The 15035-nt window shown below is 41.0% G+C and overlaps 1 protein-coding gene across 1 annotated transcript in view; it reads right to left on the bottom strand.

The window, feature by feature from the left end:
• Nucleotides 1–222: 222 nt before the first annotated feature.
• Nucleotides 223–15035, bottom strand: part of PHLPP1 (PH domain and leucine rich repeat protein phosphatase 1) — a 150996-nt gene continuing 136183 nt past the window's right edge. The window contains exons 13-17 of the mRNA XM_068931584.1: nt 11654–11784; nt 7953–8057; nt 6859–7053; nt 4324–4552; nt 223–2296 (exon numbers count right to left, since the gene is read on the bottom strand). Coding sequence (XP_068787685.1) covers nt 1172–2296; nt 4324–4552; nt 6859–7053; nt 7953–8057; nt 11654–11784 — 1785 coding nt within the window. The 3' untranslated portion in view covers nt 223–1171. The remainder of the gene's footprint in view (nt 2297–4323; nt 4553–6858; nt 7054–7952; nt 8058–11653; nt 11785–15035) is intronic.

Genomic DNA, 15035 nt, shown 5'->3' with positions numbered 1-15035 from the left:
GACGTTCTGTATTTCGAAATATTGGGTGACTTATTTACTAGAAAGTCTAAAAATATACATGAGCATCTGCAATTGTAAAAATGTTTGCCGATTAAAAAAATTTTTTTTTTTTTTTTTTTTAAATCACTTTCCAGTTTAAACTGAGACTGCAGCATCCTGGTAAACCATAGCAAACCACTGTTCAAAAACTCCTGCTCAGCTACTCGGACATAAAAGCACGCATCGTTTGTAAATTTCATATTTATTATAACAAAAATTATGACATGTTCATTTGTGCATTCTGCTTTAATATAACTCTCGGTATGTAAATGTTCTACAGCAAATGAGCTCTATACAATCATGCTGGTTGTGGCAGCAATAAGGAACACAAAACGTATCTGTAAAAGTAAGGAAAAGAAAGAGATCAGAGGAAAAAGGTTTTTTTGTTTTGTTTTGTTTTTTGTTTAAATGGTCTATACCATCTAACTTCTAGCTAACTTGTGCACAGTCACTCAGTCCATTATGTTCAATGACCATGGCCCAAAGAGTTGCTTAAGAAAAAAGGTCAGTTTTTCAGGTTGTGTCCTTAATGCCAAGGCTACAAAACATGTAAGCATCACTATACAACACTGAGCTATTTACAGTAATTTCCCAATCAACTGTTCTCTCAGAGAAAATTAGTGAATCTCAGTGACTTAAGTCACCTGAAAGAGTAAAGCAACTCCTAGGAGTTAGTCTCCATATTCTACAAATGTCTATCATTTTCAAGACCAAAAAAAGCCTTTTCTCTCAAAGAAATACAGTATTACAATATTACTTAAATCATTTAGCACTGGCTACTGCCCTGCTTTTCAAACAAACAAAACAAACAAGCCATTTTAAAAAATATTACATCATCATCTGTTTCTCAGCAATATATTAAACCTTTTCATTATTTGTATTTTTTTTTTAATACTTGATATGTTAAGGGAAAGTTAACTATTTTAAACCTTACTGGTAAAGCATCTCTAGAAGAAAGTCAATGAATATTAAACCTAACAAACTGAAAAGCTGCAGTCATCTGTAGCGGCAGGATAAGGAAAAGGAAGTGTATAAAGGAAAAGGATAACCCCTGCTGTAATGTGAGCCCACTGGGTCCTGCACTCAAGTCTCCTTGTTTGTTAGTTTATTTTTGAGCAGTAAGTAGAGTGGGTCATAGTGGTGTATCGTAATAGTCTGCCAGGTGGTCCATCTGATACTGCCGCTGTTGCTGCTGCTGCTGTTGTTGTTGTTGTTCCTGGTGCTGCTTCATAATTTCCTTGACCTCTTCTTCAAGCTCCGGTGGGATGATGAACTGGTCATCTGGATCTGGCTGTGCCGGAGCAGCAAAGTAGCCCCCTGTTTTTCTAAGCGGGGCATCTGTTGCAACTTCAATTAAGTTATGGCTCCTCTCCTGCGGTGCCACCGAACCGTTGCCCCGTCGGCGCCCTATCGTGCCCGTGGCAGAACATTCAGCTTTCCTGGGAAGGCCGGGCTCATCTTCATTGGCACTGATGACAATACCTTCGTCGCTGGCTTCCGCAGGCACCTGGAGTAGTTGCTTTTCCTTTGCTCGGCTGCAGTGGATGTCCACCTCCACTTCCACACGGCTGCCGTTTGTGAACACCCCTTCAATTGGCTCCTCGTCATCACTGTCAAGGCCGTTGTCGGAGAAGGCGCTGGAAAAGGTGGCGCTGGAGAGCTGCCTTTGAAAAGAATTGGACAGGCAGACTGGGTGCAGCATGCAGCGCTGCTCCCCAGGGTAGGCTGGGCTGTTCTCGTTCATGGCTACCTGTGGAGGCTCATCAGAGGCTGTGGACCCCACCTCGCTGCTCATTTCGGAGGTGGAAATCTCACTGCTGATCTCCGAAGCCATGCCGCTGCTTGAGGACGGCATCCCAAGTGCATCTGTTGGCCTGTCCTTGATAACCACGTTGACAGATTGGGGGAAAATGCCTGGGCTGGGGGGAGGAACCCCATTAAGTTCACAGCAACAGAAGCTGTCCTCCGTCACATTGAGCTGAACCACGACAGCACTGATACTGTCGTTGCAGCCGTAACTCTGGGCCAAAGTGCAAAGCTTCTTCGCAGCTGCCAACGCATCAGGCACATTTCTGACTGCTTCCACTGCCTCATCCATTGATAGGCTGTCCCACAGCCCCTTGCTCCCCAGAATGAAGAACTCGTCTTGTGGAGTTAAGGTAATGGACTGGACGTGAGGACGCGGTACAACACTTGGGTGAAGGAATGTGTATCCCAAGATTCTTGTGGAATCCGTCACACCATTCACTTTGCCATCCTGAAATGAGAAAGGAAAGGAAATTGGAAACAAAGCAGACAAGGATACACAACACTTGCACTGCCTCCGGTTTTAATCGATATCTGTTTTTGCAATACCCCAAACACAGCCATTTACAGATGAGAAAATGGAGGAGCAAAGCGACTTGCAAGAAGGTGACAAGGCTGAGATAAAACAGAGCAATGGCTGGTTTCCAATCTTGTGCTAAGCATCCTACACCCTACTGATTTGTCATCAGTATCACCTATGCACAGACCAAAGTAGAAGTCTGCAACAAAGAGCCATCTATTCTCCTCCTGCAGCTGCGAGAGCCAAGTGGCCTGTTTTACCAATGAGTCAGACTTATCCCTCCCCATCCACGAGATTTGGCTTTATATGGGACAAGATCACACACATATCCATTTGGTATAGCTGCAGGTCATTCAGTTATGACTCTTCTCTTGCAGCTGTAACAATGTAGGTTTCATCTTGGCTCATCACTTTGGAAACAAGAGTTCATTAAAAAGAAGGCTTTAAATGAAGCACACAAGTCAAATATAGCAGAGTGCAAGTCTGCATTTCTCTGTCAGCTGAGCGGTAGTGAAATGTTTTACATGCCCCAATTACTTACTACACTTCCACTTAGATAACTCATTTCTAAGAGGAGGGGGAGTAACATCTGAAGGGAAAACACTATTAAAAATGGGCATATTTGAAAAGTAAATCCCATGCATATCCAAATCCCAGGATCCCGTCCTGCTTAGAATCTGAGCTGCCAGAATAAGCAGAGCAAGCATCTGAGACGGTGAGCCTGGTTATCTGCCAGCCTGGTGGGGGTAGCTGCGCTCCCGCTAATAGGGTATTCAAGAACAACAACAAATGCAAGGGTTTACACTCATTTGGTCCAGCTGATGACAGCAGTGGTCACCATGAAGCAAACACAGACAGAAAAGTGAATCAAGACTAAAAAGAGCTTCCCCTTTAAAACCACTCAAAAGAAAAAAGAAAAAAATCTTGTTGGCTTGTTAACTTCCCCATTAGAAGCCTGACAGAAGTGATAAGCCATCAAAGTGCATGAAATCAGTGAGTCATCTTAAGATTCAGCCCAGAAATTTCCCTTTTGCTCTACGAAGCAGCATAATGAGAGCGCCTTAGTGATGCACGCTATGTTACAGAGTGACTCCCTTCAAACTTGTCACGTTTGAGATTCCAGGCGTCACCTTTCCTTGGCAAGATTAATAGGCACACGTTTTGTTCCACACACGTACCCCTGCTCACGTGCGTACCGCAGTCAGTTTTCTGCCCCTTCCTCCCCCATTAAGAGGATACAATATTTTCCTATTCCTATGCATGTGTTACACAAGGCAAAAGAAAACTGACAGCGGTGGCTTCAGGCTCGTAAGAAGGGAGCGAGCAGCCTTCTTCCTCTGTCATGGCCTGCAGCCAGTCCCCCATGCTGATGCCTTGTGTTGACTAGCTGCCTGCTGGGTCCAGGGAAGAAAATAAACCTTTCCATAGCTCCTTCAGTGCTTCCAATCTGAAGCACAGGATGGTCTCTCCCTCTGGGCTCTCCTCAGGAGCTGCATGTCAGAGCACAGCTCTGGGAGCCCATGAGCTCAGACAGCAAATTCAGCCTGTCAGGAGAGACAGTAAGGAGTCTCCTAGGAGAACGGCAGCATTGCTCCAAGTGCTCAGCTCTACTATCCTATTGGATTGGAGGGGCTCTTCATGACCACACCAGCATAGCAATTCCTCTCCCAATTAGGAGGAGGGTCTTGCCTTCCTTGTTGCGACACAACATGCTCACGGTCGTACACTCTCTGAAGCTAACCACAATGCAGCATGGTAACGGGATGGGACAGTAATGTGACTGTATGACATGAATCATCTTGAAAGAAAAAGAGCTACTGTGGAATCCATGTTACTAACATCACCTCTTAGAAGTTATTAATATGGTCATCTAATTTCACATATTGCTGTGCAAATACCCTCAAAGAAAGCTGCAACTTGCCACAGTCCTCCTTTTATCAACATCATAGTTCCCTAACCTCTGTGATAATGGCCTTATGCTGCTTAATCCTCTTCAGCTCTTCTTCACAACTCATCACATAACACCTGGACAACGGCAGAGGTTTCCCATTCCGACAGAGAACAGTTTGGCACTTCCCCACGTTCGCTGAGGTTAACGTGAAGCATCCACCAGGGTCCATGGGATCATGTTTTATATGGCAAAGGACAGCAGAGCCTCCAAGTTTTTGTCCAGCTGTTCCAAGTTTCCTGGAATTTAAACAAAACGATTATTGAACAATTCATTGGAAAACATGTGTTATGGGTACTAAGGAGAAACAATCAGTATTCTGCAACCACAAGCATTAGGGCATTGACTCTACTGCACCACTGGGACAAAAAACCAAAAGTCTCCGCTGCAGATTGTGCAATGCAGCCACAGTGCCACAATAATCACATATAACTCTCAGGAAGCATGCTATTCACATTGAGATGTACGTACTCATATCTGCTCAATTTCAGAACAGAAAAATCTTTGCACTCCTAGGAGTTACATGGTATGCTCTCTTCCTCTAAATCTTAAACGAGTTTGCATTAGAAATTGGATGGAGAGAAATAAAGAGGGTTAGAAAAGTACTGAAGGCTATTACATCAGTTCAGGTAAAGACAAACAGGACCCTCATAAAAATAGGTCCATGTTGTCTAGCCACAGCTTTGGCTTCTAAGCTACAAACTTTATTATATAATTTTAGCTTTAGAAACTCTCTATTTTTAAGCAAAAAGCTAAGTCAGAAGTTCACTCTTCAGTGGCGTGTTTTATTACAGAGCGTTATTCTGAAAAAAGTATCAAAATGAGCAACAAGGCACAGCAGTTAACTCCACTGTAAGAAGGCACGCTTCTATTATATGTTTTTAAAAACAAGGCCTGCTGTTCTAGCAGGGTTCACAGGGCGGAAAAAAAAAAAAAACACACACACCCCACACACCCTATGGATAGAGTATTTCAAAATCTTGTCATTAGAACGTACATTCATTTCAATACTATTAGCTGTACTTGTTTAAATTCAAACAGGACTGTGAAAAAAACACTTCTCCTTCCCAGTACTTCATTTGCAGGGGCCTTCTCCTACAGTAATTTCAAAGCTGAATTATGGAGCCTACTAAAATTATATTAAGGCCAGGCATTGCTGGGAAAAACTTTTGATTCAGAATACTGGGGAGATAGTGTGTAAATACACTTGTAGCCAAGCTTCAATTAATTAAAAAAACCACCACACACAACACAAACAAAAAAGCACTTAAAAGCACTTTAAGAATGTTGCAGAACATCTGTAATAATCCTCAATGAATGGTTAAATGCAACTAGAATGAATACTATTTCTGTTTCTCCAAAGGACTGATTAGCTTATTTTGACTTGGGACGATAAAAAACCCAAACCTAAAACTTTCTGCAGGAATGCCACATTCCTGTGAAATTCCATTAGTAGTAAACAGACTCACTTAAGTACTTCCAATGCTCAGTTTATTTAGTTTTTCTTTTTTTTTTTAAACTAAGATTTTAAGTATGCAACATTTTTTTCAGCTACAGGTCTAACTTCAATGAAGCAGTGTCACAAGCAACGATGGGAGGGAGGCATTTTTTCTCGTGTTTGGAAGGTTCAGACCACCCTACTGCTCCTACTTCCGGATATCAGAATTTGATTATTTTTCCTCTCCAAAGAGGCAGCAACGGAATGACAAGTGATGCTACTTTTAACTTGATCCATTTCCTGAGTTGCTAAGCTGCTTATTTGCTTTCTCCATTGTTTCCCTGACCTCTTTCTTCTCTTTTGTTCAATCCCCTTCCTCCTCCTCTTTCACTCAACAGTGTTTCCCCAGGCACAGTTTCTTATTCTGTCAAGAACAGCACACACAAACACATACTAGTTCCAAATCATCAGATACAGGTACTATTACAGTCATAGCTATCATATCTCTTTAGTTGGGCCTCGCTCAAGCGATATTCCTTCTCAGGTCAAATGAGACCTTAGATAACATGAAACAGACATTTTTAAGGAGTCAAAATATACGGTTTAAATAGTCATGTGCCCTTACATAACCTGAATCGATACAGAGAAACAGAAAGGACCAGCCCAGGCTTTGCAGTCAGTAGTAGCAACAAAGTTTAAAAGATGATCTAGAGATTCACACCACTACCTTGGCTACTGCCAATTCAGAGTAGTAAGACTTTAAAAAAAAAAAAAAACACACAAAAAAACCCAACAACCAAAAAGAGTAAAACTTCCATCCACTGCTTAGTCATGAACATTTAAGAATTTGGAGAGTGTTTTATTCTGTTTGGATAGGTGGGAAAGTGTTGGGATTTTTTCCTCCCACACCTGAAAGGAACAGAGGGTATGAATATTCACAAAAAAAAAAAAAAAGCAGTAAGAGAAAACACAGTAGGAAGGTACCAAGGCCTTTTTTCCTCTCTCCTGTTTTTTGAAGCAAGAAAAGAGCAGGTGTCCAGCCTGAAAGTAAATAAATTGCACAGTAAGCACACATAAGGTAAGAAAGGCTACAGGTCCAAGACTCACCTCTGCATAACGATGAAAGTATTGATCATGTATTCCTCTTCATTCTTTGTTTTCTGTAGCTCTTCTGCCAAGATGTCACTCATTGTGCACTGCAGGAGATATGGTACTTCCACATTGCGGTCACCATCAAAAACGCCATAAAGTGCCTCCCTGTTATCGCAGAAGTTATTGGCTGAAAGCGCTGCCACACACAGCCTAGCAAAACAAAGTAGGACCATATTAAGATCGTTACACCAACTTCTCGTCATTCTGGCCAGGAAAATGCAACCTGGTCTGATAGCTAGTTTTAACATGCACTGTTCACAAGCATTTTGACCTGCGGAGAAGAATCAGGCCCACTTAACAGTACTGGTAAGTGGAGAGAACTATGCTGAAAACTCAAGCCCTCAGGATTTTTCCTCCTTTTCAGCATGCGAAATAAGTCCTTTCTTTAAAAACAAGTATGCCCCAAAACAACATCAATTGAAACTGCACTTGCCCCTCCAAAAGCCATTTTTACCATTTAACACAGTGACGACCAAGTTAGCTGCTATATTAGCTTAGCTAACACTGAGTAAAGGTTTGCTGGCACTTGCTAGGGAAACCTTGGTAGCAGAAGATTTCTAAAAAGGTATTTAAGGAACAAAGAAAGATTCATCACATAGCCAGCAACACAAGAACTGCCAGACTTTTGGTACGTTATTTGTCAAGTGCTGCCTTAGTCACAGAAGTTCCACATACTATGAATATTCAGAGTCTGGCCATTCTACCTCTTCCTTTAGTATCTCTGATTTGGTTGGTAAACATCCTTTAGCTCAAGATAAAGCAGCTTTCCAAAGAGAAAAATGCTTTCACTCAGATCTTTTGCAAATACTGGAGTCTTGCATAGACAAAATGTGTTGGTTACACTTGTATCTTAGCAACATCTCTAACAAAGAAGAAAGTTGAGAGCCAGGCGGGGACCCAGTATACAAATATAAGTCATGGCACGGCCTCTGCCTTTGTGAGGCCCAAAATCTCCCCAAACTTTCACTGAAAGAAGGGTTTCTTTGTATCAGCATAGAGGCGCTCTGCTGCTAGGACGCTTGTGTAACAAAAACAAACTCAGGTCTTACTTGTTCTTAACTCCTGATGCTTCTGTATAACCGTGACTCCACACTGCTGGAGCTCCTGAAGCATCACCAGCTGAGGGCTGGTCAATCTTGAAACAACGAATATTGCTGCAAGGAGAAAAGAAAGGGAAAGGTGCAATGGAATGAAATGCTGACGCGATCCAGCTTAGATGTAAAGAGAGCAGCTGTCACCTTCCAGTTCTATTACAGTATTACATTTAACAGAATAAGATGAAGCAGGACATCTACAGTGGTTACTTTTATGTGTCCGTATACAAAGAACGGAAAAACAGCAAAAACCTGAGCCTCTGGAAGGGTCAGCTGCACTGTTTTGCTTATGTGGCTTTTCTTTTCCCTACCCCCACCCCCTAGCTGCTTTTTTTCCAAACTTGGCCCAGGAGGAATACAAGGCAAATTTGTCCCTAGCTTGATGAAAGCTGGAATAGGAGAGTCATTTTCTAAGTTGTATTTCTCTCCCACCCATTTTAAGAACAAGTCTCTGGGTCCTTTTCCTTGTATTCAAATGAAATCTGTACGACCCACACCAGCTCCTAAGGGAAAAAAAAAAAGCCTTTAGAAACAGCAGCATGTAAAATAGCCTTCCACGAAAATATGCACAAATTAGAAACCGGCTTCATCCTAACCCTCCACTAACTTGCAACACTAGGACTGCAGTCTGCACAGAGAGCACAGCCATTCTGCCTCCTGGGATTTTACAGTCTAGTTTCTAGTTAGGCTCTTGATCCTCTACACTCCAATTTACTACCAGCATAGCCCGAATTTCAAATATCTCGCATAGCATAGTAAAGACTTAAAAAGGGACCAACCCTATCTGTTTATACCCTTCTCTTCATACCGCTGCTTTGCCGGGGAGAGATGACCTCCCCTGTGCCCCCTATTGCTCTCTTCCAAAGGCAAGGAAAGCAAGCTCCTCACACGCTGCACAAACTTCAAAGGCACCGGAGCCTTTCATGGACCAAATGAATCATAAAAGGACACAAGCATAAAGGTCTAAGCGTTCACTGAAGATTCATTTTTCTCTATCCAAACTCCCACCTGAACCGAACACACAAAAAAGTCTTTTCAGCATCTCTCAGCCTGTATAGCCTCAGAAACCTTCCTCTGATAACCTGAAGGACTGTCACATCCGGTTCAATTTCTTTTTAATGCTAACATAGCAGCAGTCAGGGCATGCACCAGCCAGAGCACACGAAAAGCAAACAAATTCCATAAATAACGTTAGAACCACTGGTGTTTTAAGCCCAAGGTTTTGCAGTTGCCTGCGTCTCAAACAGAAGGCAAACTTCTTACCAAGAGCATTAGAAAAAGAATTATCAGACGCTAATCAAATCAGAAACTCGGAGATCGTAATTCTGTCTGCATCTGCAAAGTACTACACACACGAGCTCCCACACTCTCATCCACAAAGACCCAAGACTTCCCATACAAGGCACTGGACAGGATAGAGGAACTTGGATCAAAAGTTTTTGTTTGTTTGTTTGTGTTTCTAACTGGGTTGACCAATCCCTGGTTCCTGGGCAGGTCAAGAATCCAGATTTGTCTCAAGGCTTCCCAGCAGCAATGAAAAGGCCACCTCACTGCATTTGCCTTCAGCCTCCTTGGTGGCACAGTCACAATTGGACCACGTTCCCCAGAAAGAAACAACATCTAGCAACTCATCCCATGCAGGGGGAGGATGTGCTCAGATTTCCAAGCATCAGTGCTTATTTCTTCCCTAATTTAAAATGACTGTTACAGTTGAACCTGATACTCGCTACTAAAGATCAGAGTAGGAGTACTTTTTAAAAATTTATTTTAATTGCTACCCAAATCCTTGCAACCTATAAACCATTTGGCAACACCCTCACGAGCATGCAAGCCGCCTCCAAGATCTCTATACATATTTAAAAAAAAAAAAAAAAAAAAAAAAAAAAAAGAGTGACAGGACTTTTCTTCTCCTCACCAAAAGCGAGAACAGATATTAACCTACTACCTGCTTGAATCCTGGCAGGGCACAGATGGAGAGCTGCCTTTCACATGCAGAAAGAAGATATAAAAAGTGCCAAGTGTACAAGTATTTTTATGCCTGCCACAAAAAACAAGCAAAAGGAGCATCTCCTCCCTTGAGTTAATTATAGCAGTATATTGTGGAAGTCAGCATAGTATATCAATACGTACATCCACGAAAAGCAGCTCCTGAAGAGGCCTGAAACAATTGACCAGGCTAATGAATATTTGCAAGAAAGAGAACAGATCTGAGGTCTTAAGAACTTTTTTTGGTAACATTTAGAGCAAAAAGGAAAAAAAAAAAGTGTGAATTAAAGACAATTCACATGCCAGTGATGATGCACATATACCGTGTGCAACTGGGACATATTACTCTTCTACTGCTTAAGACTTAAATTTGTACAATACTGCTATTGGCATGACCCCTGAACATTAAAACGGCGAGAGGCTGGCCTGCCTACCTTGTCTGCCTGTCACACAAAAGAAAAGCTGATCTTTCGCTTTAAGTTTAGATACAACGCAGTTAGCTTTTTGATGTTTTTTTTCCTATGAACCAGAGCAACGTTACACACTGCTGCTTCAGGAAGGTTTCCTGTATACAACGAGCAACTCTTAACATAGAGGAATATCCCTCCTGCTTGTTTTTGCTGTCTGTTGTGGAGCATGGGCTCTTGTTCTCAACAGTAAAAATTGGTTACTTGAACTTCCATTTAAATTTGATGAAATCTGATGATTCAAACTAAAAGCAAATTCGTACTGTGAGTTTACCTTGTCCGCACAAGAAATTAGATTTAATGCTTCCGTGTCTCATCTTAACCATTTACAAATAAACCACGTGAAGCAAGTGCTCAACCCTTAGAAGTAAATCAACAAGTTCCTGAAATCATTCAGCATTTAAGGCTCAGATAGACCTAGAAGGAAACTTGCAGCTGGTTCAGTTCCATTCAGGAGATAAGAAAGGCCCAAGGCAGCACTACTATCCACAGATTATCCGTTTTAGGACAACAATTTCACAATGCATTACAGAACGAATCCATACAAAAACCTCAAGTCAATCCTTATAAGGGAAGCAATTCAATCATTCTTGGGAGCATCCAGTAGGCACAAGGCACTTTCTAAATTTCACTTACGGATGACACCTTGGTCACAGGGCAGGAAACAAACAGGTAGGCAGGAAAGAAATAGAGGCTCCCAAAGTAAGGTAAACCAGGAATGGAAATAAATTATGGGAAAGTTATTTATACACAAAAACAGAGAAGTACGAGAAGGGTAACAGGAAGCAGTACGTGAGGAGGTAACAATAAGCACAGTGTCGAAGATGGACCCAAGTGATTACACAAACAGATAAACATGAGCAAAAAAAAAAAAAAAAAAAAAGCTACCGACATCTCAGTGGTGGAATAAAGCAATTATTTTGGTTGAATCTAGCGTCAGAAGTTAAAGGGAGGTCAAACTGGCCCAACGGTGGTTATACCTGACCCCTCCAGGGGTTGAAAGCAATTGCATTGAAGTGGGTAAAGTGGTCCCCTTTTATAAAATATTAATTTCTGAATTATCTATACAATTTGTTACTTTCTGATCCTCTGACAGCAAGGAGTCATACTATTTAAAGAGAAATACATTTCTGTGTGTTGTGGTTGTGTCACATACTAATGGCAGGGGTCATTCTGTCCCCCCTCAGCTCTAAGTTAACTTACTTCAGCAGCTCTAGGGTTTTGTGATCCAAGGCTAGTCTGGGATTCCCAGTCAGGTCCAGCTCTTGTAGTTTCGGAGGCAGGTTTTCAGGCAACGCGATCTCACTTAGTTCATTGCAGCTTAGATCCACACACTGCAAAAGGAAAGCAGCCAAATAAGCAAGAGAATTCAGCTGTCGTTAAGGTCCTACAAATTTTGATTAAATGTAATAATATATGTTTCATGAATAACAAAGGCTGCACCAAAGACCTAAGACCATTCATTTACGTAAGTGGTTCTTACAAAAGAACTTTCAAATGGCATTTAGCCATTTTCCCAGACATCCGGGACACCTGCAAGTGTTTGCTCCATTTCCATTTCTGGCCAGGTATAATCCTGTTACAAAACTTGTAAGGCTTGTCTGCTTCTCCATAAAGAAAAAGATAATCGATGTATTTTCATTAACAGACACTAGTCATTTAGAAAAAAATGTTGCTGATGAAAATAGTTGCTAGTCTTTTAAACAGATTAAGCAAACAGAAATAAAACACAGCTGGGGCTTCTAAGACACTGGCATAGTAGCCTCTCCTCTGGAGTCAATTTAAACCAGCATGGATAGGAGTACACTCTCAGGAATTCAATTCACTGAGGGATATTAAAATAAGCAGTGTTACGAATGCATGGCAGGGAAGAAGAGGAAAGATATATCAGAGCAGTTTTAAACATGGTTTTAATTCATATAATCTTGCAAGAATTCATATTTAAATCTGAAGTCAATACAATGAGTAAACAAAAAAAACTAAAGCTGAAACATTTTAGAAAAAATAAGATACAAAAACGAAGAGAAACTTGCTGGCTACTGACCAGCTAAGAGCAAGTTAGCTAGAACAGCGCACTAGAATGATAAAACCCCAAAATAATTATAGTTGAAGCTGCATATCCAAATGAAAGTCAATATACAGAAATAAATATGGCATTTTAGAACAAAATCAACCATTCAAACCCTGTTACATGATGACCACTGTAGTATGTGCCAAAAACTGGCAAAAATAATTTTTAGAGGATGGAGCAAGTTGATATTTAGCAAGAGGACAAGAGAACTATCCACATATCTTTCGGGAAGATAAGAACATCCTACTATCAACCTGTGAAAACAGAAAGAAAGATTGAAAACTGTAGTGAAACTGAAGGCTTGACGGGAGAGGAGAAAAGCTTTCCTAGCTGCACGTTTTGACTGTCAGTTAATTTCCACTGATACAAGTAGGAGAGCCTTACATTTTTGTTGGTATATTCAAATAAATTGAGAGTTTATTGTAAACAACAGTCATGAGCTGGAAGCAGATACAGGATATCCAACAGAATTTAAAAAACTGGAAAAATCGTAACATTTTATTAAATATTTTCAATGTACACAATGAATTTTTTGATCCAAATCTCGAATCCAAAGGTTGCTTGATATGGAGGCCTCGTTATCTAGGAAGAGCAAACTGCAGATGTTATCTAAGCCTGATAAGAAAATCAAAATTTAAATCCATCATGCACACGAAACAGTAGAAAGCTTAACAGAACAGCTATTTCAGTGAGTTTTTCTCCTGCACAACTCCTTGCTGCTTCCACAGATCCAGTAATTACTTCTCAGATTAAAGAGCTGCCAGCAGGCCTTGCTGCATTCAAAACCTCAATGCCTCTACAAATTTGATAGAAGAGATTCCTGAAATAAGGAGTACAAAATGGGTAAACTAATCTCATTGTTCTCATTACATGGCCCATGTGCAAAAGGCAGCAACACTCTGTAGCAGATTGCTTGGTCCCTATGCACTAGTGAATACAGCTTATTCATCACGTTATGATTTCTGAAATTTTATTGTAGTGTTTGAGGAAGAGGTTAACAGGGAGTCTCTACACAGCCATGTTAAATTTAGCTCTATTCTATTCCCCAGGCAAGCAGGAAAGCGTATTTCCTAACTGATCCTAATTTCCTCACGCGTCATTTTCATGTGAGCTGTTTTAGCCCAGCCCATGCAGCATCAGAATAATTCCTGCAACTGCATACAGGATTCTGCATTGGGATGGGCCAAGTTGAGCACAAAGAGTTTAATATTCAGCATTTGCTTACACTACGTATACAGCTTTGTAACTGTTTTGCCCATGGCTGACAGAGACTTGAGTTATCTCCAGTTGTGGCTGAAGGTGGGCATAACAACATTTATCTGTGTAATTAGGAGACAAACTATCACAGATTAATAGCTTCATCTTTAAGATGCTACTGCTATTAGATCTTCCTTCACTTCAGATCTCGAGGTAATGCTCCTACAAAAGATAAACTTGACCAGAAATTGTGACAAGAAACCTCAATTTGACTTTTCACTGCAGCAGCCCAACAAGATACAGATGAAACAGAAGCAACTTCACTACCCATACCTGTTAACAAAAACCGGAGAAAAGTAAATGCAGGTGTCAGGCTGGGAAAAAAAAAAAAGGGTTGCTGAGCTCTGCTTAAGCTTACAGGAATACCCAGTTGTTCAATTGAGAAAGAACACTGAGGGGCTGGATAGTTACTTAAAAGTTCTTTCTAACTTTGTAAGACAGACAAGGAAATTGAAGCTGGACAGAAATGCTGCAAAGAAAAGTCTGCTTGGGCAACTGCCCAGGTGTGCCTATCTCCAGCTGCCTGACCATTCACAGAAGACAATCCAGTGTGCACAGACAACCCTAATTCTGACAGTTCTGAAGTTCTGATTGCTTGACTTCATATCCTTAATGTACTTTTAACATATGAGAATGTACACAAAAAGACAGTTTTTAAGTATGTGAACTAAAAAAATGTATATTATGTGGTATCTTAGAGGCCACCTCACTCATTAACGCAGGCAAGAACTTCAGCTCCATTGCTACTACCTCACAAGTTATGGAGATGAAAAGGCTAGACACTTTGGCAATAGGATGAAGCACCTGCTAATCTAGTTACACACACACACCCCATTCAAATTTCTCCAAACTTGCCTTCTCTCCAGAACATATTCGTTTTCTTCCTATGATCAAGTCTTTTATGGTAATGTAAACCTTGCAAGGGACTATGCATAACTTCTACAGCCTTGACTGTACAGTGTAAAATCTGCTTACAGACAATCATATCACTAGAATGACCTCATTCAGAAATCCTGGAGTTGCTTTAAGTGTAAAGCATCATAATTTATATTACTTTTCCTTCTGAAATGACTTCAGAGAGCAAAGCAACCATTGCTACTAACTGTTCCAGTATCATTGACTCCAAAAATCTAACATCTCAGCCTCTCAGGCTAATTAAATGTGAAAACAAGATTGCCATTACCTCAGGCAACAGAGTTTTGCAAGAAATTTAAGAGTACTTGAATGCCACCTCAGTTAGAATTAACCATTAAGTAT

Source organism: Struthio camelus, chromosome 2, assembly GCF_040807025.1.
Source record: "Struthio camelus isolate bStrCam1 chromosome 2, bStrCam1.hap1, whole genome shotgun sequence".
Classification (NCBI taxonomy): Eukaryota; Metazoa; Chordata; class Aves; order Struthioniformes; family Struthionidae; genus Struthio; species Struthio camelus.
This window is presented reverse-complemented; position numbering and strand designations above follow the sequence as displayed.